At 44.8% G+C, this 24385-nt stretch overlaps 1 protein-coding gene across 1 annotated transcript in view; it reads right to left on the bottom strand.

The window, feature by feature from the left end:
• BRF1 (BRF1 general transcription factor IIIB subunit) overlaps positions 1–24385 on the bottom strand; it is a 209716-nt gene that overhangs the window by 53282 nt on the left and 132049 nt on the right. The window contains exons 12-15 of the mRNA XM_082217898.1: positions 14404–14465; positions 13252–13333; positions 10387–10442; positions 5105–5361 (exon numbers count right to left, since the gene is read on the bottom strand). Of these exons, the coding sequence (XP_082074024.1) occupies positions 5105–5361; positions 10387–10442; positions 13252–13333; positions 14404–14465 (457 nt within the window). The remainder of the gene's footprint in view (positions 1–5104; positions 5362–10386; positions 10443–13251; positions 13334–14403; positions 14466–24385) is intronic.

Here is a 24385-nt window from a genome sequence, read left to right as displayed (position 1 = left end):
ATAATCACTGCAAATTAAATGGCTAGTAAGATCTGTGCTCACGACTTCTAGATGGAGAAACACGAGGGGCTTCGTTGTCAAATGAGATGTGTAGCACGTTTTGTTCTTAATTGCACATAAATTACTGTGATTATTGTATTGCTGAGGAAAAATGCATTTATCCGCTAACACCTCGGAGGAAGAAATGTGAACAAAGGAATTTATGCATTACATCCAAGAATAACGATGAACAAATGAATTTATGCATGCCATATGATGTACTGCATTTAGAGTAATGGAAGGAAAATCAAAAGGTCTACTGTAAATCTTTAATCCTGAGAAAAATCAAAATAAACTATACACTTGCCAAGTTCTTAAAATATGATATTCTAGATTTTAAATGCAAATTTCTACACTTGTTTGCACATCCATGCCTTCTGACCGTGTGCAGCTACCTTATGAAGCTGAGTCAGGCCACTGGTCCATTTAGCCACTCCTGGCTGGCTATGGCTATGCCGAGTCTCAGCCAGAAGTCTTTTCCAGCCATCCTTCCCACTGGTAATGCTGGAAAATGAATCTGGGACCTTTCACACAGATCTGCACTAGCATTTAGCTACAGCCTAGGGTGGTGGGTGGGACGCGGGTGGCGCTGTGGGTTAAACCACAGAGCCTAGGACTTGCCGATCAGAAGGTCGGCGGTTCAAATCCCCGTGACGGGGTGAGCTCCCGTTGCTTGGTCCCTGCTCCTGCCAACCTAGCAGTTCGAAAGCACATCAAAGTGCAAGTAGATAAATAGGTACCGCTCCGGCGGGAAGGTAAACGGCGTTTCCGTGCGCTGCTCTGATTCACCAGAAGCAGCTTAGTCATGCTGGCCACATGACCCGGAAGCTGTACGCCGGCTCCCTCGTCCAATACAGCGAGATGAGCGCCGCAACCCCAGAGTTGTCCACGACTGGACCTAATGGTCAGGGGTCCCTTTACCTTTAGGGTGGCGGGTGGTGCTGTGGTCTAAACTACTGAGCCTCTTGGGCTTGCCGATCAGAAGATCAGTGGTTCGAATCCCTGCAACGGGGTGAGCGCCCATTGCTCTGCCTCAGCTCCTGCCAACCTAGCTGTTCAAAAGCATACCAGTCCAAGTAGATAAATAGGTACCGCTGCAGCAGGAAGGTAAGCAGCGTTTCCATGCGCTCTGGTTTCTGACATGGTGTCCCGTTGCACCAGAAGCAGTTTAGTTATGTTGGCCACATGACCCGGAAAGCTGTCTGTGGACAAATGCCGACTCCCTCGGCCTGAAAGCGAGATGAGCGCTGCAACCCCATAGTCACCTTTGACTGGACTTAACTGTCTAGGGGTCCTTTTACCTTAGGGTCACATATTTCAAGAGGTAAAAATCCAGACACAAAAGCTGTTGAGTTTTTTGGCAGGGAAATTGCCCAAAAAGTTGTTTAGCTTTTTTGGGGGACCCTAGAAAGGGACACTAACTCCACCGTGTGAATCTGGATATGTGACAACCGTACTATAGCCTAACTCCCAACAATCTAAGAAGGGAAACAAACAAAAAAATCCTTCCAGTAGCACTTTAGAGGCCAACTAAGTTTGTTATTGGTATGAGCTTTCGTGTGCATGCACACTTCTTAAGGTGTTAACCCTGTAAAACAGCTGCTAACCAGAAACAGAATAACACACAAGAATAAATCATTTGGATACCTTTGTGTGGCGAGTGTCTATAAATAATATAAATAATATAAATAATATAAATAATAAATAATAACACCATTATTATCTGTGTGTTCCTTGATGCCACAATGAACAAGCCAGTCAATGTCTATTTCTTCAAGTAATGCAATCTCCTCTTTGCTCCCTGCCTTCGTTTCACCTCTTTGCAGTCATATGTTGTAACCAAAAAGCACAACAACCTTTAGAGTATTTCTTCAGCTGACCCAGGATCATTGTAAGCCATACAGAGAAAAGTTATATGGAGAACAGAAGACACCTGCAGCTCTCAAGCAAAGGCATATGGAAGTCAAAGACTACAGTGCCTGAGCAGAACACAAAGATTTGCCACCTCGAATTATCTCTGTGTTCGCATATGGGATGCAGGAGAGAACAAAGCTCCAAGAGTGTCAAGAACAAACCTCAGCCTCAGCGAGAGATTCTGAGTATGAAATGGCAAACGCCACAACAGTAAATTCAGATTTGAAGGAAACACCCAGCAGCTCAGTTGCCATCGGTCAGCACTGCGGGCATTGAAACTTGTAATAAACACACACACTCTAAAGCAAGAATAGCAAAGGGGGAAGTCAGGCTACCTACATTTATGGATATTGAATATACTGAACTGATAGCAATCTCAGAAATTGCTTTTTTTTTAAAGGGATTTGATAAAATAGATGGGGGCGTATGAGTAGCCACAGCTACTAGCCAGATGCAAAACCTCCATTTTCAGATATATGTCATTGGTTGGATAATTAATAATAATAATAATAATAATAATAATAATAATAATAATAATAATTTATACCCCACCCATCTGGCTGGGCTTCCCCAGCCACTCTGGGCGGCTTCCAACAAAATATTATAATACAGTAATGCATCAAACATTAAAAGCTTCCCTAAACAGGGCTGCCTTCAGATGTTTTCTAAAAGTCTGGTAGTTGTTCTTCTCTTTGACATCTGGTGGGAGGGCGTTCCACAGGGCAGGTGCCACTACCGAGAAGGCCCTCTGCCTAGTTCCCTGTAACTTGGCTTCTCACAGTGAGGGAACCGCCAGAAGGCCCTCAGCAGTGGATCTCAGTGTCCGGGCAGAACGATGGGGGTGGAGACGCTCCTTTAGATACTGGACCGAGGCTGTTTAGGGCTTTAAAGGTCAGCACCAACACTTTGAATTGTGCTCGGAAACATACTGCAGAGGAATGGTGGGAGGAACCAGCTGGGGAACCCCCAAGGGCAGAAGGCACAAAGCCAAGGGAGTGGTGGTGGGACGATGACGAGGGGTCAGAGAGAGAAAACTGGGAAGAGGAGGTGTCAGAAGCTGGAGGGGTAACAGGGCTTAGTGAGTGGGGGGAGTCTGTGGCAGAGAGACATCCAGAATCAGAGGCAGCAGCTGAAGCAGGAGAGTACGAGGAGGGAAGCCCAGTATACCTGAAGGAGCATCTCCACCCCCATCGTTCTGCCCGGACACTGAGGTCCAGCTCCGAGGGCCTTCTGGCGGTTCACTCACTGCAAAAGCTACAGGGAACCAGGCAGAGGGCCTTCTCGGACGAGTCGCTCGCCCTGTGGAAAACCCTCCCATTAAATATAAAGGAGATGAGTAATTATATAGCACTTAGGAAACATCGGAAGGCACTCCTGTTTAGGGAAGTTTTTAATGTTTGATGTTGTTGCTTTTTTATTTACTGTTATTGGAATTACTGTTGTTGTTGTTGTTATTATTATTATCATCATCATCAGCCAAGAGGCAGAGAGGAGTCCAGCTGGGGAAGAGTCAAGGGTGTCTCCCCCTCCTGTTGCAATAAGCTCCCCTCCTCCCTTGTCTCTTAGAACTGAGCTGAAACTGGCGGAGCAGCGGCAGGCTGCACACAGGCGCAGTTCCCAATTGCTGGGGGAAAGCCCTGGAGAGGAGGGGACATAGACGGCTGTGAAGTGGAGGGGACGTTCAGCCTCGGCAACTAATTCATGGGGCCAGACCGACCAAGGATGAGTTGCTGTGCTCATTAGGCCAAGTCTCTGGGTATCGTGTTTTGGCTAATAAAGAGTTAACTCCAACTTTGAACGGTGTGATTTACTTCCAGCGGCCTCTTTGACAACCTAGCCTCTGACTATCAGATGTGGGTGTTTAATTAGATAATCATTATCTTGATGTCTGCACAACTATGTGAAATGCCTCTTGGTAGTCGGAATACTGAGCTGGCAGAGCCATTGGGCTGGCCCAGTACAGCCATTCTTATTGAAAACTCAAACTAGATTTGAGCCTTCCAGCTAGCGTGGCAGTCGCCACTGGTGGTGCTAAATTACATCTGCCCCGTTCTCATGTGCAACGCAGCTGTGTGGGGCATGGGGTTTATTTCGAGCTGCTGACAGCTCATTACGCAGGAGTTGGAAGGTGTCAAAGCAGCCCTGGAAGCCCAGTGCCGGTGCAAATCCCGCGCCAGCAGTATCCTCTGTTCCCCTGCAGCTATAGCTGTCACTTTGCATCGCGCTGCCCATTTGCATCCATTTACGAAATAGCCCTGCCCCAAAGAGGAAGGCACTCATAGCTGAGCTTTAATGAGGAGGGGAAACAGGCAGATGGGAAGACATCAGCCTCGGGGAAAGCATGTCTTGCAACAGATTCCTTACCAGGGGTAATAAGTTCTTCTGGGAGATCACCTGGCATCATCTAGATGCTCCAAGGTAAGCTGCAGGGCCAACTAACTTGGCCTCTTTAAAGCATAAGCTGGCCAGGAAGAAATGGCTATAAACAAAATCATCTCAAAACTCCGACATTCATTTTATAGACAGCAGAGACCCGAGGAGGAGTTAAGGCAGCTGAATAGGCACATATATTTTAAATGCAGAAGATGCATCCAAATTTGAATATTGCACCCACTTCCACAATAGACCTCCCCCCTCATATTTTATGCAACCTACAGATATATATATATGTTTTCTAGGAAGCTTTGTATCCGAGGCAGTAATTAGCGACCAAATTTTGGAATAAAATTCAAACAAAGAACTAAATCACACTACTGCAAACTGTCACAGCAAGACAAGAACCATTATTTTTTTTAAATCAACATGAAAAATGGGGTGGGGGTGGGGTGGCGAAGGCTTCATCAAGCTTTTCACATCAGCTAACACAAAATCTGATTTTTTTTTGGAGGGGGGTGGAGAACAGAAAAGAATAAGAGAATTCTAAGAAGCAAAGTTTGTTACTGAGGGCTGACTGGTGCCTTCACGTAATGGTGATTAAGCCACAATGAAGCTGCCAGCCAACATGTGGCCTGTGGAGGATGATTCATCCTGGCCCCACACGCTGAACTAAAAGTGAAAGCCCCAACATTACCTGAGTGTCAGAGAACTGTTAACAATCTATAGATGCACCGTTCACTGATGAGAGAAGGATTTAAATGAAGAATTGTGGTACCTTTTCCCCACACTGTTTACAGAGTTGGCCACATTCCGAGCCGCCAGAGATTTTCTTCTTGGCAGTTTCTTGGTGTTGCTGCTGTCATCAGTGCTGTCATCATCCTTCTTTGGTGAGCTACCTCCTTTGCTGTTGAGGTCCCTTAACACGTTATAATTAATTTTACTTGAAATCTTCTTCTGTTCCAACATCTTTTCAATTGCCTCTCCCGCTGTGCTGGCCTGGATCAGCTCCCGCTTCTTTGCAGACTTCTTGGGCTTAATTAAAACATAAACAGCAATTTTAGGGGGCAATCGGAATAATTTTACTGAGGCTGAAGAATGGGCTGCAGTTTAATCATCACTGCTCAGGTGGCAGCTGGCTGAGAGAGGAACTGATAGGTAGCACAGTTGCATCAGCACACTGCTAAGGATCCAAATCCTGAATAGTGGAGCTCATTGAAGATCCTCTATTATTTTTGGCCCCTTAAGGACGCTGGGTTGCAATGCTTGTTTGAATAACTATCAAAACGCCCACCACATATGGGAACTAGCAAATATTTCTAAAAGAATGTACTTCACCATGCGAAGCCATGAATGCCAGGTGAAGCCAGAAAATTAAATGATCCTTTGGGTGAATTAAAGCTACATCAGTCCTGCTGATGGATATCCACCTCTGTTTTGAGCTCCAGATTAATTTTTCCTGCCTTTTGACCACAATTAAGCAAATGGGTGAGAGTTCCAATAGTTAGGCTAAGACCAGAACCAGATATGATGGTGATTACAGGATTGCCACCCTGCAGTTAAGACTATAAGCTCCTTGAGGTAGGGACTTGTTCTCTTGCACTTTGTAAACATTGCACACATCATCTCCAACACAGTAATTTTAAAATGTCAGCTCTCCCTCCTCTTTCTGCAATGTGTAGCAAAAGAAGCACACGTCACCACATCACTAGGTTCCCTTTCCTAACTCATGATAACCATTGGTGGTACAGGGAAGCACAATATGCCATAACTACACATTATGGAAAGAGGAGGGGATTCAATACAGAATCACCACTGTTAGGGAAAACCTGTGTGGCTACTGTGACATTTATTTCTGGCCGCTGATTGTGGCTGAATGCACTAAGTGCAGGGTCAAATGGAGTCACAACATGAAGACAACCCCCCACATAGGGCTGGTCTGCACTTTCTATTTTATTTTATTTTATTATTTATGGAATTTATATACCGCCCTATACTCGCAGGTCTCAGGTCGGTTCACAGAATAAAATCAAAATATAAAACCACAAAGCACATAATCAAAATAAAAACAACAACAAATGCAGGAACATGCTACGCATTATAGGAAGTTGGCAGCAGATTTCTCAGCCGCCATGCACTGAAAGTAATAAATGAACCAGGTGCACACGTGATATCCTCAATTTCCCCAGTCCTTTCAAACCTAGGCATGCAAGGAATGCAGAAACTGGAAGCAATATGCCTGCAGAACTGCATGGGTATGCCCAAAACTTCCAGTATTCCTCTGCTCAGTAGTCTGTATACTGAGCCATATCCAAACACAAAGGGAGGGTTTCCCATGTATATAATGCATGGGAACCTGTTGAAGTGAGCTACTAAAGTTTTAACTGGTTGTGTGAATTGGCCCCTCATGCGTTCAGCTGTAATGTCTTTCTTGTCTCAAAAGCAATCTCATTTATTTTCCCAGGGGCATACTTTTTGTACAGCCTTGGGTTTGCAGTAACGAGTGAACATCTATAGCCCACCTGTGGTTTCCACGGAAGCAACTCATCAAAGCAGAACATGCGAGGAAAGGGAAAGGGCACGAGTGCAGTGCCTGCTCATTACATGGAAACTGGCCCACCCAACAACAACAGCAACAGCCTGCTATCAATTGCTATTCATATGAATCCTGTCTGGTCCTTTTTGAACTGCATTAGCGGCATCTGATAGAACAACATTTAACAGGTCAACTGCACACAGCGTGTGAAAGCGGCGATATTAAATGCTCCTGCCTGTTGAATTTGTTGGGTGACTTCCTGGCATTACATGCAAAGGAAAACAATGGTTGCAATCCTGTACCTTATTTACCTGGGAATAAGTCCCATTCAACTGAAAATGTTTTTTTTCTAAATCATTTTATTGCTAGCCGATATAGACATGTCTGCTACCTATAGTACACCTTCTAGAATTGCAGCGTTGGAAGGCACCCCCACGGGTCATCTAGTCCAGCCCCCTGCAATGCAGGAATCTCAGCTAAAGCATCCATGACAGATGGCCACCCAACCTCTGCTTAAAAGCCTAAAAGGAAGGAGAGTCCACAACCTTCCAAGGGAGACTCTTCCACTGCTGAACAGCTCTTACTGTCAGAAAGGTCTTTCTGATGTTTAGTCGGAATCTCCTTTCTTGCAACTTGAAGCCATGGGTTCGAGTCCCACCCTCCAGAGCAGGAGAAAACAGCTTGTTTCCTCTTCCATGTGGCAGCCCTTGCAATATTTGTAAATGGCTATTATATCTCCTCTCAGCCTCCTCTTTTCTGGGCTATACACAGCCAGCTCCTTCAAGCGCTCCTCGTAAGGCTTGGTTCCCTTGAAAACGTTGAACGCCAAATAGATTTTTTTAAAAAATTTAAACAATTTGGATAACTTTATGGTTTTAACTTTTGACAACTGGCATTTCTGCAAACGTTATCTATTTAGCTTACTCTTGAATTGCCTTCTTGTAATGGCCATTGGCTATGAACATCAAAATGTAACTGACTGATTGACTGACAACATGACTTTGGAGACATGCATAGATAGGATCGTGCTGTGAGTTGCTCTTTCCAACCTGCTTGCATTTCCCTTCAGTCATATTCCATTTTCCTATGCTAAAGGCTGATAATATTTTTAGCTTGCAGCTCCTGGTTTCCACACGGGGAATATCACACATTCCTCCCCCAGGCTTTCCTTGCTGAAAATTCCCTACAATGCATAAGTCCTTTATTGCTGAAGTCTAGATTTTTTTTCCCCAGTTGCAGAGGATGGCTTTTGTTTTGTTTTGTTTTGTGTTTTGTTTTGATAAAAATAAAATATTAAGGAAGCATATTCTCACTAAAACTGCCCCGCCACCAGCAAAAGTAGGTACAAAGACTGAGTGCAAGCCAGAATGGAACATAAATACCAAGTAGCATTACAACAAAAAGCTCAAGGGATACAGCAGCAGTTTAAGTAAAAGTAGAGAGCTGTGTTCGAGAGTTCCCACAGGACTGCCACTCCACAGATCAGTGAAGGCAGCCAAGTGGAATACATGGAGTTGGAAACCTGCCTGTTAATGGGGTTGGGTTAATGCAAGCCTCTGAGAAATGGCGTGCGCTAGTCAAAGCAACAAGGACAGCTAGACGCATACTGCATTAAACCCAAAAGCTGCTCAGTCATGGGGGAATTAAGGATGATGTAATGCAGCAATAGAAGCATAGGAAGCAGACTTGTTCCGAGTCAGACAACTGGATCGCAGCTCTCAGGGTTTTAGAAAGGAGTATCTTCCATCCCTGCTAGGCAGTGCCAGGAAGTGAAGCTGGGATGCAAAGCCCAAGTTCTATCAAATAAGCAACCCTCCCCCCTTTCCTCTATATCAGGCTTCCTCAACCTCAGCCCTCCAGATGTTTTGAGACTACAGTTCCCACCATCCCTGACCACTGGTCCTGACCAGGAAGCCTGGTCTGTATGCAAAACCACAAATGTGTAAAGCAGATAGGGGAATGAGATACACGATTTCTTACCCGCAAAAGCCCTATGCCAGGGTCTGTCAGCATGCCCGCTAAGAAAGGACTTAGTAAATTTTCCCCTAAACATCCACAATATACAAAAGACGGCTTGCACTGTTCCTGCTCTGTTCCTGTTTGCACTGTCTCAGCCTCTCCTCTTGAATGGACGCTCACCCTTCCATTCATTCTAAAGAGAGGAGGGCAGCAAAGAGTGCTGGCTGGTGTGGGTGCCTTTGCCTCAAAATGTGGAATGTTACTATTATGGAATGTGGAATTTGTGTTTTTATATATTCTACTGCACATCAGCATTTGTTGGGATGTTAACTGCTTTGAGATTTCTTGAACTATAAAGCAGTACAACTTCAATCAATTAATTAGAAGAGGGCTTTTCTGGGTCTCAGATGTTTCCCAAAAGCTTATCTGTCTAATGTCAGTTCACCGGCAACTGCTTGGGCAACATTTTTTTTGCTTCAAAAAGAGCCCTCTTGCCTAGTAACCAAGACATGTGTTATATGTAGTCCATCAGGTTTTGACCACATTATGCTGTCACTGCTACTGCCAAGGTAAGAACTGTTTTGATGGCGGCAACAGGAACAACAACAACAACTCCTGAAGCTTCAGCAAATCCAGGATATGAAGACGTTCACAATGGAGCACTTCCACCTGATGCCAGGCACAGGAAGTAAGGCAACACAAATATTTAGTGTGGTGGATGCATTCTCTCTGCACAGACATAATCCCTGAAAAGCCCTCCCAAAGATTTCCCTTTATACAAAACTCCACAATGAAAACATGTTACAGTATTCAAGTAAAAAAAAATAATAATTGGAGCAAATAGTGCTTGGATTACTTTCTTTCTTTCTTTTTAATGATCAGGAAGGTTTGAGTAAAAGATGATTAAAAAATATTTACTCCTACAAGGTAAAAGAAGAAGAAAAGCAACTGTATGAATTTTAACAAAACAGAGTTTATATAAGCTTTTATATCACATCTCAGGGTTGTTTTTTCCAAGTCACGTAAGGAAGATTTTTCCTTTTAACCTATTGCAAGGCAGGGTTAGATTGACTAAAGAAGAACGCTCTTCTGGCAGTAAGAGGAGATATGATAGCCATTTACAAAGATCTCAAGGGCTGTAACGTGGAAGAGGAAACAAGCTGTTTTCTCCTGCTCTGGAGGCTAGGGCTCAAACCAATGGCTTCAGGTTACAAGAAAGGAGATTCCGAATCAACATCAGGAAGACTTTTCTGACAGTAAGAGCTGTTCAGCAGTGGAAAGTTCACCCTTGGGAGGTTGTGTACTCTCCTTCCTTGGAGGCTTTTAAGCAGAGGCTGGATGGCCATCTGCCATGGATGCTTTAGCTGAGATTCCTGCATTGCAGGGGTTGGACTAGATGACTCTTGGGGTCTCTTCCAACGCTACAATTCTCTGATTCTCTGAGTTAATCTTTGGATTGCCCCTGTGCTTTCTAAATCAGCCTGGTCCAAGAGCACGGTGAATCTGAACTAAAACTGTCTATCCACGTACATTTTCAGTCTGCTTATTCAAAAGAGTTTCTTTACCTTATGTTCTTTATAAATCCCAAGCTCCTTCTCTTTCGCTATCCTTGCTTCTTTTTCTGGAAGAAGACACAAAAAAAGTAGTATGAAAGCACAAGTGTAATCTGGCTAGTATTATAGAAGACTACGACTAGTTTTAATGACAACTTAGCTAAGGGATGCATGTCATTCTGAATTCTAACATGGGATAAATTAATTTTACATGTGCACACAGAATTTTACAATACTTAGCACAGTTGAAATTTTGAAAGTACACACAGAAAACTCTAATTTTGAGCAGGGGAAGACTGGCTTCACGTTCCATTATCTACTTATAAAAAGAGCAACCCCAAATCTAAGTGACCCACTGGTATATGCTAAGCTGGTAAAGCAGGAGTGCATGTTTGGGATTTCTTTAAAGTTAAGGCGCCTCTCCTAACATGACTACAACTCCCATCAGCCCCAGCCAGCACAAAGAATCTGGAGAGCAGCAGGCTGGCGAAGAATAAGTTAAGGCATAACTAATCATTTGGTTACAGTGGTGCCCTGCAAGACGAATGCCTCGCAAGACGGAAAACCCGCTAGACGAAAGGGTTTTCCGTTTTTGAGCTGCTTCGCAAGACGATTTTCCCTATGGGCTTGCTTCGCAAGACGAAAACGTCTTGCGAGTGTTCCAATTTTTTTCCGCTCCCCCCCCTTTTTCTAAGCCGCTAATAGCCTTTTAGCCACTAAGCCGCTAAGCCTTTAATAGCCGCTAATCCACTAAACCGCTAATAGCGCTAATCCGCTAAGACGCTAATAGGGTTGCTTCGCAAGACGAAAAAACCGCTAGACGAAGAGACTCACGGAACGGATTATTTTCGTCTTGCGAGGCACCACTGTATCATGATACTGCACTCTTTCTAATGCACGTAAGAGGTGTTTGTTGGATAAGATTAAGGCCTAGTTCAGCACCAAGAAAATACTAAGTGGTCTACTGGAGAAACGTGACTGGTAAACCATAGTCTACTGCCTGTCCCCCCCTGGCCTAGAGGGCCTTTTAGTTAGAAAGGGGGGAAATTGATTTGAAAACCAGTTGTCTCATAAATCCCCCTACCAAACTGTCAAGGTCTGTACGGAATTCCTTTCAAGGAGGCAAACTTCATGTAATGGCTACAGCATTTGGGAAGGGATGGTAAACCAAAGTTCAAATCCCTAAGAAGTTATGAAAGTTCTTGAGATGTATTGAGAAAGACAATTTTCTACCAGCCTAACTTGGGCCGGGGTCGTTGTGAGGCTAAAACACTACTCAAAGCTCCTTGGAGGAATGATGGAATAGCAAATGATCAAGTGCAATTTATATTTATATGACTTGAAGCCTTTTTGCATACATTGGCCCGGTTCAGATGCAATGTCAAGCTATGTTTTAGTACAATATTCATGTGCCTTAAGCTTGCATGATCCCACCCCTCCTCTGGAGCAGCCATGAAAGAAGATCAGAAGTTTTCACTTCTGCTTCTAAACTAAACACAATAACAAAATTTCTTCCAGTAGCACCTTAAAGACCAACTAAGTTAAGGTGCTACTGGAAGGAATTTTTTTATTTTGACTATGGCAGACCAACACAGCTACCTATCTGTAACTTAAACTAAACACAGTTCCCCATTACATCCAAACTTCAGGAACTCTAGCTAGTTTAAACTACCGTATTTTTTGCTCTATAAGACTCACTTTTTCCCTCCTACAAAGTAAGGGGAAATGTGTGTGCGTCTTATGGAGCGAATGCAGGCTGCGCAGCTATCCCAGAAGCCAGAACAGCAAGAGGGATTGCTGCTTTCACTGCGCAGCGATCCCTCTTGCTGTTCTGGCTTCTGAGATTCAGAATTATTTTTTTTCTTGTTTTCCTCCTCCAAAAACTAGGTGCGTCTTATGGTCTGGTGCGTCTTATAGAGCGAAAAATACGGTATGTTTTGAAAATAACCCATGATCTTAAGTCTCAATTTGATCCTGGCTTGTTTCCCCCCACCCTTCCCATCCCCACTCACCCCAGTTTTTCTTAGTGTCCACCAATTCTGACTCATTTGAACAAAATAGAGCTTAAGCTAACTAGAGTTCATTGAGTTTGGATGGAACAAGGAACTGTGGTTTTAGACAATGGATGCTTAGCACAGCTTTCCCTTAGCTGTGCCAGAGGAGCAGACAGGAGGGGGAGCTTCAAGTGCACTGCTGCTCATGCATGCAAGCAAAACCAAGAGTTCAGCACAGCATCTGGACTGGACTATTATCTCAGAAACCCTATCATCAAGGATGTAAAGCACGGCACTATGATTATATTACAAACAACTGGTTGGTTTTGCTGCCTAGCATAGCTACCCCTCCGGAAATAAGTTTATCTGAAATCATCCTGCTTGCTTGCAGCTCGCTCTTAGTCATGCCACAATATGCCACAACCAGCGTTGGTTTCATTTTCATCCTGCCCTTCATCCTGAGAGCTTAAGGTACAGGTTGCACCCCCATATATTTATCCTCCCTTATGGGGTAGGCTAGACAAGGAGAGAGTAGCAACCCCCCAAGATCAGCCAGTAAGCTTTGTAGCTGCATTGGGATTCTCCCCCTCCCCAGTCCTAACTGGATCCCCGATGGACGACACCAACCTTCCCCTAGCTGGTGTTCTCCAGCTGTTTTAGACTGGCTAGACCAGATGGGAGATGTCGTCCAAAACATCTGGATGGCATCAGGTTGGGGAAGGCTGCACTATACCACGCTGGTTGCTAAGGCACTGTTAGAAACCCTGTTGAAAGGCAACAGAATTAGGTCTACAATGAAGTGATTAATCACAGTTGAATGTTTTCAGCCTCAAGACTTCACTACATGACTCACCCGAAAGAGACTTCCATTCATTTGGCTTACCCTTTTGTTCCTTCAGATAATCTGCATTTTCCCTCATCCAGAGTTCTGCTTTTATTTTGGCTTCGGAATCATTAAGTATATACTAGGGACCAAAAGAAATAAAGGTAAGTGTTTTGTTTTGTTTTTGTTCTTCAGCAGCAGACATAGGAACTCTGCCCATCAGCTGCTGCTCACTCCATCACCTCCTTGTTTCTACCTCTCCTCCGTTGACCTGGCTGGGGCTTCCGCGTGATGGAGAGGAGAGAAAGAGGCATCGGTGTGGCAAAGAGCAGAAGGGGAAGCAAGGCAGCAGAGAAGCAGGTTATAGAATGAGATAGGTGAAGAAGGATTGGGGGTGTGGAGAAAGGAGAAGCCACCAAAGGAGATCCACTTGGTAGACAATCTTGAAAATAGGACCAAGAGAGGGAAGGGAGGAGACAACACTCATCAGATCTCCTCAGGACTCCCTGATACCAGCACTGTAGTCACCACTTTCATTAAATGAACTATTTACAGTTGCATGTATGGAGAAGATACTCTTGCAGGTACCACAGAGCCGTCTAAATCCACCCCTCCTCCTTTCACAACACCTATTTAAAGCGCAACACTCTACCAACAAGGAAGTACCTCATCCCTGAGCACCTAGCAGCATTTCTGGAACTTGGGTCCTCAGCTGTTGTTGGACTACAACTCCCATCACCCTTGACCACTGGTCTTGCTAGCTAGGGATGATGGGAGTTGTAGTCCAACAACAGCTGGGGACCCAAGTTTGAGAAACACTGACCCTACAGCCAACCATAACATGCCCTAAAAAGAAAAAAAAGTTACAGTGTTTGCCTCTCTTGACATCATTTTGATAACACACTACAAGCATTTTCATTTTGTAAAAATCTGGACATTCTTGCAGACAACCACTAAATGTTCTGCCAGTGCTCTGTATCTGTAATCTACACCTGACATCGTGTGGGTTTCTCATCACTGTCATTCTAATGTCTTGCTATTGGTGCTGGTACCACCAATTAAAATTAAAATAATAATCTAAGCGATTATGGCATGCATCGTCAGCAGAATAAAGCAGATATTTTTGATTCCCGGTAAAACAAAATGCATACTGCATACAGAGACAATTTTATTGGTGGCGGGGGCAGAGTAAGAAAGAGGAAGCATTCTTACCATATCTATTTCACTGTCGTCAATTCCACTTAGATCTAATTCACCATCTCCAGTATTTTCATCTAAATAGAAGCAACAGAAATTTTAATTAGGGTGTGCATTCATTCCAAATCAACTCCGATTCAAACCCTGGCTTTAATCATCTCGGAAGTGCGGTCTTTCTGATAACTGGTTTGCTAACAAAGCAATCTTTCACAAGATGGGGCCCGTCCAAATTAAAAAGGGGGAGAAATGAGGTTTTCCTAACGACACTCTCCTATTGTTGCTGTTTCTTGTGTGAACACAATTTGTCACTGAAGTTAATTAGAGAGGAGAAGACACCAAAAGGGCTTGGCCCCCGCCCCCACCTTGGCTCCTTGCGAATCACTGCTAATATGATTCAATGGCAAACACTCAATTAAATACAAAATGATGGAATCAGAGGTTAGGAACTTTAAAAATTCCTCCAAGTCAAGGACATGCAACATTTGAACAGCTGCTGCCCTGCCCCATGTGATTGGCAAATACTAGCGCAAATGCAGCCCAATCACAACATCTGCTTTGTGTCTTGCTGAACATACATATGTGTGTGACACAGTTGTAAGATACCAAGGTAGGAGGCCAGCAGCTGAGAAGGAGCACTTTACTGAGGCTCCATCTGCACTATAATTTAAATCACTCTCATCCCATATTAAACAGTCATGGCTTCCCGCAAAGCATCCTGGGAACTGTAGTTTGTCGAAGGTGCTGAGAGGTCCAGTCGCGGACGACTCTGGGATTGCAGCGCTCATCTCGTTTTATTGGCCGAGGGAGCCAGCATACAGCTTCCGGGTCATGTGGCCAGCATGACTAAGCCGCTTCTGGCGAACCACAGCAGTGCACGGAAACGCCGTTTACCTTCCCGCCTTCCCTATTTATCTACTTGCACTCTGACGTGCTTTCGAACTGCTAGGTTGGCAGGAGCAGGGACCAAGCAACAGGAGCTCACCCCATCGCGGGGATTCGAACCGCCGACCTTCCGATCGGCAAGCCCTAGGCTCTGTGGTTTAACACACAGCACCACCCGCGTCCCTTGCTGAGAGGTGTTAGGAGACCCCTATTCCCCTTTCAAACCTACAACTACAGGGGGGAAACACAGACCCACAACACTCAGTCCTTGGATGTGAAGCAAGCATAATAAGCTCTGGTAAACACTACCAATTCTCAGACGCATTGAACTACCTGCCCGCAGACTGTCTTGCCAGAGTGGTGCATGCTCTAGTTATCTCCCGCTTGGACTACTGCAATGCGCTCTACGTGGGGCTACCTTTGAAGGTGACCCAGAAAATACAACTAATCCAGAATGCTGGATTGGTGACTGGGAGTGGCCGCCGGGACCATATAACACCATATAACCAGGAGGCAGAGCTGGTCCCATAGATTTATTTCTTTTTACCAACTTTGAGTGAGCTCAGATATCCACTTACCAAGTGCTAGCTTTCTGCAATGTGCACGCAACAGCTTGGTGAATTGTTCACCCAAAATATCCTGCTAAGGAGCAGGAATTCCTCTGTCCAATGCTTTTTCTGCAGTTGATTGGAAATGCAGGGAAGCGAAGGAGTGGGACAATTCCCCTGACTCGTTTGAAGATTAAGACAGACAACCTGCCTAGTGAATAGCAACATCCCATCATTTGTTTCTTGCAGTTGTGTCCCACACTTCCTCCAAATTGTTCAGAGAAATACGGGATGCTGCCCTTATACCGCGTTAGATTGCCCATCTTAGTCAGTCCTTTCTATTCTGACTGGCAGTGGCTGCAGGGTCTTGGGCAGAGGGCACACTAAGAGATTCCAGGGACTGAGCCTGGGACATCCTGCAAACAAAGCACATGCTCTTACCATTGAGCTATGGCTCCTTCCCAGCTATGGTACCTCCAATGATGTACACAGTTCTCTCTTAATTGCATTTCAGCTTCACAATGCCCCTGAGAGCTAGGCTGGGCTAAGAGAGGGTGACTGGTCCAATGTCACTCACTTTGGAAAGTGGTGATATGAACCCCCATCTTAGCCAAGCGTTCTACACACTCTTGTCTTTGAAGAACTGAAGTGACCTCCCCGGGGTGAAAGACGGGGCAGCGGGTATGGAAGTCCTGGGTTCCCCAGAAGACAAGACCCTCCTCTCAGCCTTGCTGATGTGGCCCAAAGGAAAGCAGAGCAATATGTTTGGCACCAGCTTGGCTTCAGGAGTTGCTGGAAGGAGGTGCACAAGGTGCCATTCAACCGCCTTAGGGACTGCACTCTGGGTTTGTGTAGGGTATACTCCTTAGCCTTTTATTCTCCTGAAAATGTCCGCATGACAGCAGATACGGATTGCTCCTGGAGGTTTAGTCCCAAATACTTTATCATGAATGACTATAGCCACAAGGCTGCGGAGGTTTAGGATCAGAGTTTTCACCAATCAGTAGCTACCCGAGTCTTCTTCTTTCCCCCACTTTTTGAAGATGGGGACAAAAATTGCCTGCTTCCAGTCCACAGGGACCTCACTTTTTCTCCAAGAATTCTCGAAGGTTACTGAGAGAGGCTCTGAGATTACATCTGCAAGCTCCGTTAGTACCCGTGGGTACAGCTTGTCAGGCCTGTTAGTTCAAGTTTGGGAGAGGCTGTGTGTACACTCTCCTAAAGTGAATGGTGGGGCTCACTCATACAAGATTTACCTAAGTATAAATTCTCGCTTAAGGACAAAAGAAGTGCTTTATTGAACCAGTTCAAGGTCCCCCTAATCTGACATACTATGCAAGAATCACAGCAACCAGCAGGCAGAAGAGGGTGGCCTACCAGTGGGGCCACTAACAACCTTCCGCCTACTCTTGTTTAAAGTCATTTTTCAAAAATTAATAGGCAAACCATATACTGATTAGGGAATGCTTTCTGCAGCACTAAATTCAGTTTTTTGGGTCATTTACATTTCTTCATCCCCGCTCCCCACACACAAAAAAGTTAATTTAACCGGTTTGAGCTTTGGGGTATATTTTCCTCCTCTAATCCTCCCAAATTTATTCTTAGCGTTTTGTAGAACAGAAAAGGGGAAAGCGCCTGAAACGCACACAAATCCTTAATATGCCAGTTTGAAAATTAGGCCATTTCCATGCACTGTGGAACAGTTTTTATGTCAACACTTTAATTTTAAACTAATTTTGGAATTTGGTGCCAGTTGTTTCCTCCATCAGTGGCAGGCAGAGAGAAGTCATTTGCCAACTGCCAAATTGCAGGAAAAGGATCTAAGAGGAAGTGATCCGAAATAAGCATGACTTATATCGGAGAGAAGATGTATAGGGAGTAATTGATGGCTCCTGGTCTTGCTTGCAAATAGCCACTCTTCAGACTGTCTGACAGGCATTCATTACGTGCAAAGATTTGCTGAGAACGCACGGGGCATCCAAGCTCCCAGGTTTTATGTCCCCTCTAAACAAAACTGTTTTGTTATAAAATAAACATCCACTGTAATGCTCAAATTTGAGAAAGGAAAAACAGCTGTTCTGATGTACCACAGCAAACTCCACTGCAATCATCGCCGAAACCAGCTGAACTGCCCTAACTGCTGAGCATGGCCATCTGTTGTCCATTAAACAGCTTGCTCCAGAGGCAGAGAGAGAGAAAAAGGAGCTCCTGACTCTTGGCTCTTTGTCAGCCGGGGGGGGGGGAGGCCCCCCCTTTCGGCTCAACTTTTCCAAAGAGTTTCTGAACAATATTCTCATATTTAATAAAAATGTCTGAAACGCCGTATTCCATAAACACAGATGCGACCACCCTTTGGCCCACGATCTTAAAACAGCAGGTCTGAATGGTTTTGATGTGGTTCCTTGCAAGTTTCGACTTTCTTCTTCTTCTTTTCCTTCCAGAGGAAGTCAAAGCCTGCAGGGTATAGGTAAAAAACAGGCTTCTGGATTTTTAAAGGAGGTAACGCTTTAGGCTATTAATTCTGTAAGCAGATCAGAGAGCGCCTTTATGGTTAAACAAGGGCAAGGAGCAACAAGCGCACCCACCACCACCTTCCCTGCCCATTCTAATCTCTCCAGCGTAACTAGCACCTTCTATGGCTTTCGACCAAGTCTCCAAGTCAATTACAGTCCTGAAACTTAAAAGCGCCTGTCATGCCCTTTGCAGCCGCCACCTCCCCCTCCCCCTGCCCCAGGCCTTCTGAAGATAAGCACAAGGGTTGCAAAAGAAGGGGAGGGGTTCTCAGCACTGGAGCATATGCTTTGCTTATAAAAAGTGCTAGGTTCAATCCTTCGTATCTGTGGTCAGAATTTCAGATAGGAGGAGGGCAAGGAAAGACCTCCACCAAAGACCTTCGAGAGCTAGTAACAGTCAGGAATCAATAACATTGCCTTAGATTGATCAGTTGTGTAGTTCAGTGCAAGGGCAGTTTCACATACCTGTTGCTTTTGGATTGGGCTTTGTAAAACTATGTTTGGAACAACTACATTTCTACTTGCCTGTTGACCATTCAGATCTTCATCTAAAGCTCTGCTCAGAAGCCCTCCTTCTAGAGAAATTAGAAAACTAATAGGGAAAAGCAAGGGTTTCTAAGGAGCAGCACCAAAGCTCTGGAATGACCTCTGGGAGGGAGTACACCCTGAAAACCTGTTTTCTCTGGGAATTAGTTCTCTGGCTTTTTATCACCAGACTAGGACTTGATAACACTATTGATTCTGTGGTTTTATATTGTCTGCCCTTTAAAAAATGGATTTCTAGCAGTTTTACAGCTCTTAATCATATGCGGCAGGGCTGGGCACCTGCCAAACTTTTCCTTTCTGCAGAGGGCACATTGACACCGTAGGAAGATGCGGAGACACATCTAATTTCCCAACAGGAGAACTGCTTGCCATATACCAGTCCTATAGGAAGCTACACTGGGAATGCCAGCTTGCATTGAAGGTGTGGGGTACAAGACCATTCCAGAGGCCCTTGTGATGAGTCTCTAGGGCAATCATTCATTGCCCTGTAGGAACGTTGTCTGACTGCACACAAGAATGGCATCCTCCATAGCTAACCTTTCCTACTGTGAAATAGAAAATTGTCCCAGAGGCCTGTGCAGTAAATATCACAGTGGCCTCTAATGCGATCTCCCATTTTCTGATGGAAACGGCAGCAGAAGATGACCCTCTCTCACTCCTTTTAGGCCTCCTTCACCTGACAAGGCTAAACGCTCAGCTCCACCCTGCCCACCTGGAAATGAAAACTCAACCCAGAGTCTTCAGGCAATCTCTACATCTTCCTTGTTGGGTGCTGGCAGAGGAGACCAGCAAAGCAGGGGGCATGGGGAAGGTTGCAAAATCCAGCTCTTTCTTCTTGTGCAGAATCTGGGGTTACCTTGGCACAAAACGTATTTGCAAAGAGCACAAGAGTTCCCGATGCAAGCCTCATAAGCATGTGACCAGCTGCAAAAGATTTAAAGAGAGATGTGCTGGGGCAGACACAGACCACAGGCAAGGCGCAGCCAAAGTTAAGCCCATTTAAGCCCCACTGATTCCGGAGGAGCGTGTGTGCTTAAAACTCTCCCACTGAAAGCTTAAGAGGGCTGGACTGAGCCCTACATCTTAAGTATTGCATACTGCTACTTGCAGTGGAAGAAGTCGTGACTTTTTGTCTTTAGCTTTAAAAGAATGCATTGATTTGAGATTATAATTTGAAAGAGGCGCTGATGACATCATAGCCTTAAGGATGTTTCTTATTTCTCTGACAGAAGGACAAAACTATGTCCAAATAAGAGGATTTCCTTAGAGCCAGCCACTAAGTGGATTGCAGGGAATCCTCTGAAGCCTGTACAGTTAAGAACACTTCAATTTTACTGAACCAGGCTATTAAATAAGTACTATGCTATAAAACAAAAACGATTTGTGCTGTATGGTTCCATGGTGGTTAATTTTTTAAAACGCTTTAGCATAGATGTCAAGAACTTCAATGCAACAATAATTATTGGGTTTGCAAATGAAACAGAAATGTTGTAGATTTCCACTGCATGATCCAAACTATGGATTTTAACCTTGGAAAATCAATTGGGCTATTCATAAATAAGCACTTTCGTGCCAAGACATAAACCAAACATGAGATCTAAGCCACAAACACTAACGTAAACCAAATGCACGATGAACAGCTATTTGCCTCACCACCCTTGTCCATTCTCAAACCACTATCGGTCTATAAAATCAGCTGCCAACATTCTGTTGCACTTTAAGAAACAGAATGGATTCTTCATATGCAGATGAGGAATTCCTGAAGGTTCCCAAGGTGGGGGCAACCGTCTTCATTGTTTGCAAACTGGGTGCCATTTTGAATCGAGGTGGCAGACCAAAATGTGACTTTGGAGTGACTTCACCTATTTTGGTCCAAACTCACTTAAAGATAACAATACTTCTTGGTTTCCTAAACGTACCAGGCAGCACTGGGCACTCCCCACTAATCAGTCTGTAAAATGAGCCACTACCCTTCTCTTGCTATTCAAGAAATAGCATGGATTCCTCATATGCAGAGGACGGGATGGCAATATGCATGACCCTCAGTAACAGGAAGGAGGGGTCACCAGAGGCAGAAAATGAATTTAACATCAACCCCAATGGTATCTGTGGAGCAAACACCTTACTTTCTACCCTACCAGTGAAATAATAAGAATGTTCTTTTCTTGTACTCTGCCCATCTGACTGGGTTGCCCCAACTACTTTGGGCAGCTTCCAACAAAGTATAAAGGAACACACGGAAACATCAAACATTTAAAGCTTTCCATACATCCATATGCAGTGGGGGAAATGTCTGCACCTGGGAACTCTGTTGTACCAACAGCAATATCCCTAGCACTGGGCAGATGATGAAACTAGACATTAAACATAGTTCTAGATCAATGTTTCCCAAATTTGGGTTTCCAGCTGTTTTTGTAGTCCAAAAACAGCTGGAGACTCGACTTTGGGAAGCATTGTTCTAGACATACATAATAGGGGCAAATATGTCTTCCATTATGTCTCTTTCTCTCTTTCTCTGTGTGTATGTGTGTGGAGCCACAAGTGGTTATGATTTGGAGTAGAGAAGGAGTGACGCTCCCCTCCCTCCTTGTTTTTTAAATTTTGATTGCTCCCACAAGCGATTATTTCCCCAACAGTTGCACATATCTACCTGAAAGTTCTGCCTACCAGGGATCTATAATTGAAACCCTTTGCCCACAGGCATAATGATAGGATAGGATATAGCACCAATCTTTGAGCTGGCTCTCTTTGTCACACTCCAGCCCACTCTTCCTAAACCAGGTACCCTCCAGATGTTTGGACTACAAGTCCATGGTCAGGCTGGCTAGAACTGGTGGGAGTTGCAGTCTAAGATGGTAGGAGGGTACTTGGGTGGGGAAAGCTGCTCTAGCAAAATTGGGACACCATCACACCAGCGAATCACATTTCCTGATGGGAGACCTTTCTAGGTATGCAGGTCCCACAGGATGAATAACATGGAGCATGTGAGGTGACAGCTGTCCTGATAAAAGCATCACTCCAAATGTTGAAAGCAAGGTTTCAAGTTACACAGAACTATTTTTCCGGCTTGGCTGAAAACGGGTAGGGATGATGGGAGGAATTAAAGAGATGATGAGACATGCCCAGGCTCTCTCTCTCTCCCACTCCACCATGTGGGGTTTAAAACAAAGGAGGGGGGTTTAAAAACATGAATTGTGTTAACTGGATTACAAACCGTCTGACCTTGCCAAAGGGATTAGGTTACACAGCACACCCTGAGGAAGAAGGCAGCGAAAATGTCAACGAGATGCACAAAAGGAGATTGCTAGCAAGGAAGTGCAAAGGAATTAGATTTTGAGGCATTTCCCCAACTCCAGTCCTATTCTGGTCTCTCAAGAATCCCCGTCAGTTTCTTTCCGCTGCCAGATTTTGCCGTCAAGGCTTCCCACAGAAGCCAGGGAGAAAGGAGAAATGGCTGATTCAGCATTTGACACCTTCCAGGGTGGCTTCTGCAGTCAACGTGGCTTTTAGGCTTGGTCATGCTGCGGTACAAAAAAGGGCCTGCGACCCATAATGGTGGTATGGGGGCCTTCACTTGGCTGGGCTTTCAAGCAAGCATATGAGCTCACTTATGGCCACACCATCTCTTCCAGATGTTGTGGACGGCGCTTTCATTTGTAGGTTTGTGCTCCAGCAATTCCAGGCTCTAATTGTGGAGCTGGAAATCAAACCACCCAAAAGAAAAATTTATACAACAAAACGTTTTCTGCTTACCGTGTTTTTAAAAAAGAAAATAAATGCCAGTTCTGTGGAAGTATCTTACATATAACAGAGCCCAACTTCTGTTGTTAAAATCAAACATGTATTTTAAGTCCGTGGTAGCTTCCTTTCTGGGGCTAACAACACCTTAGGGAGCAATTTTGTTGTTGCAGAGGCTTGGGGGAAAGAGTTAAACCCCAAGGTCCCAGTTAAGGACCCTCACCCCCTGCCCCACGGCTGCTGTTTAAAGGAAAAAAACAAACGTGGCAAATGCCATTATGAATTAAACATCACATCTGTTCTGGCCTTTAACAATATAAGCCCCAAAGCTGCAACACTGGAACTTTTGCAAAGCTGTTCAAACTTACTTGCTGCTGCTGCCGCTGTGGCCTGAATACCCCAGTGAAGCCCAAAGCATGTGTTTTATTTCTGTTTGATGTCCTGTTTTAAATTATGGCCTCAGCAGTAATGAGGCAATGCAAGACTTTTCCGTGGTACTTTGGACAGCTCCATGCAGGGCTCAGGCTGGAGGTCTCATAAGAGTGGAGTTCATATGTTGTTTCAGCAGCAGTAGTCCCCAGGCTGAGCCTTAAACAGGAGCTTCAGCTCCAGGTCAGTAGCTAGCTCTGCCTTCTGTGAGAGGAGCCCTTTCATTTTAAAGGGCCCAGCCTGCATTGTTGTCGTTTAGTCGTTTAGTCGTGTCTGATTCTTCGTGACCCCATGGGCCAGAGCACACCAGCCTGATTTAGCATGCTTTCGAACTGCTATGTTGGCAGGAGCTGGGACAGAGCAGTGGAAGCTCACCCCATTGCGGGGATGTGAACCACGACCTTCTCTGATCAACAAGCCCAAGAGGCTCGGTGGTTTTCAACCACTGCACCACCCGCATCCCAACTACAGTATACTATGTTGTCTGCCCCTGCCTGATGTTTCAAGATACACTGAGGTTCATGTGTGACATCCATTTTCAAAACTCAGACGTGAGTCCATCTAGCCTAGTACTGTCTACTCCAGTCTTTTCTAACCTGGTCCTTCCAGATGCAGTAGACTACAACTCCCATCAGCCTCAGCCAGCATGGTCAACAAAATGGCCATGGTTTAATAAAAGCTTTATTGTCAATGTACAACCTGTGTACAATGAAATTAACCAAGCCTCCCCCCCCCCACACAAACAATCTCATTGCACTCTGTGTGCTTGTCACACAACACAACAACCCTGAAAGTCAGTTGCACTAAATTATTTTCCGTTCAGCAGCCTAACAGCCCATGGATAGAAACTGTTTTTTAGCCTGTTGGTACGACTGATTATACTTCTATATTTCCTGCCCAAGGGTAGAAGATTAAAGAGGTGCTGGCCGGGGTGTGAATCATCCCTGAGAATTTTTCTCACTCTCCTGAGGCAACGATCCCTTGCGATGTCATCTAGCGGGCTCAGGGGACAGCCCATGGTATCATGTGCTGTGTTCACCACCCTCTGTAAAGACTTTCTGTCCGTGGCTGTCAAGCCAACGTACCACACTGTGATAACAATATGAGAGGACACTTTCTATTGTGGACCGGTAGAAGGAGGTCATCAATTGTTGTTTAACATTGTTCTTCCGCAAGACCCTGAGAAAATGGAGTCTCTGTTGGGCCTCCCCAACCACCTGAGTTATATTGTTTTCCCAAGTGAGCTCTTCACTAAGGTAAGGTTTATGGGGATTGTAGTCCAATCAGAAGAACGCCAGGTTATAAGATGCTGCTTTATTCTAACTATCAGCAGGTCTCCAA

This window comes from Podarcis vaucheri (assembly GCF_965113315.1).
Source record: "Podarcis vaucheri genome assembly, chromosome: 1".
Classification (NCBI taxonomy): Eukaryota; Metazoa; Chordata; class Lepidosauria; order Squamata; family Lacertidae; genus Podarcis; species Podarcis vaucheri.
This window is presented reverse-complemented; position numbering and strand designations above follow the sequence as displayed.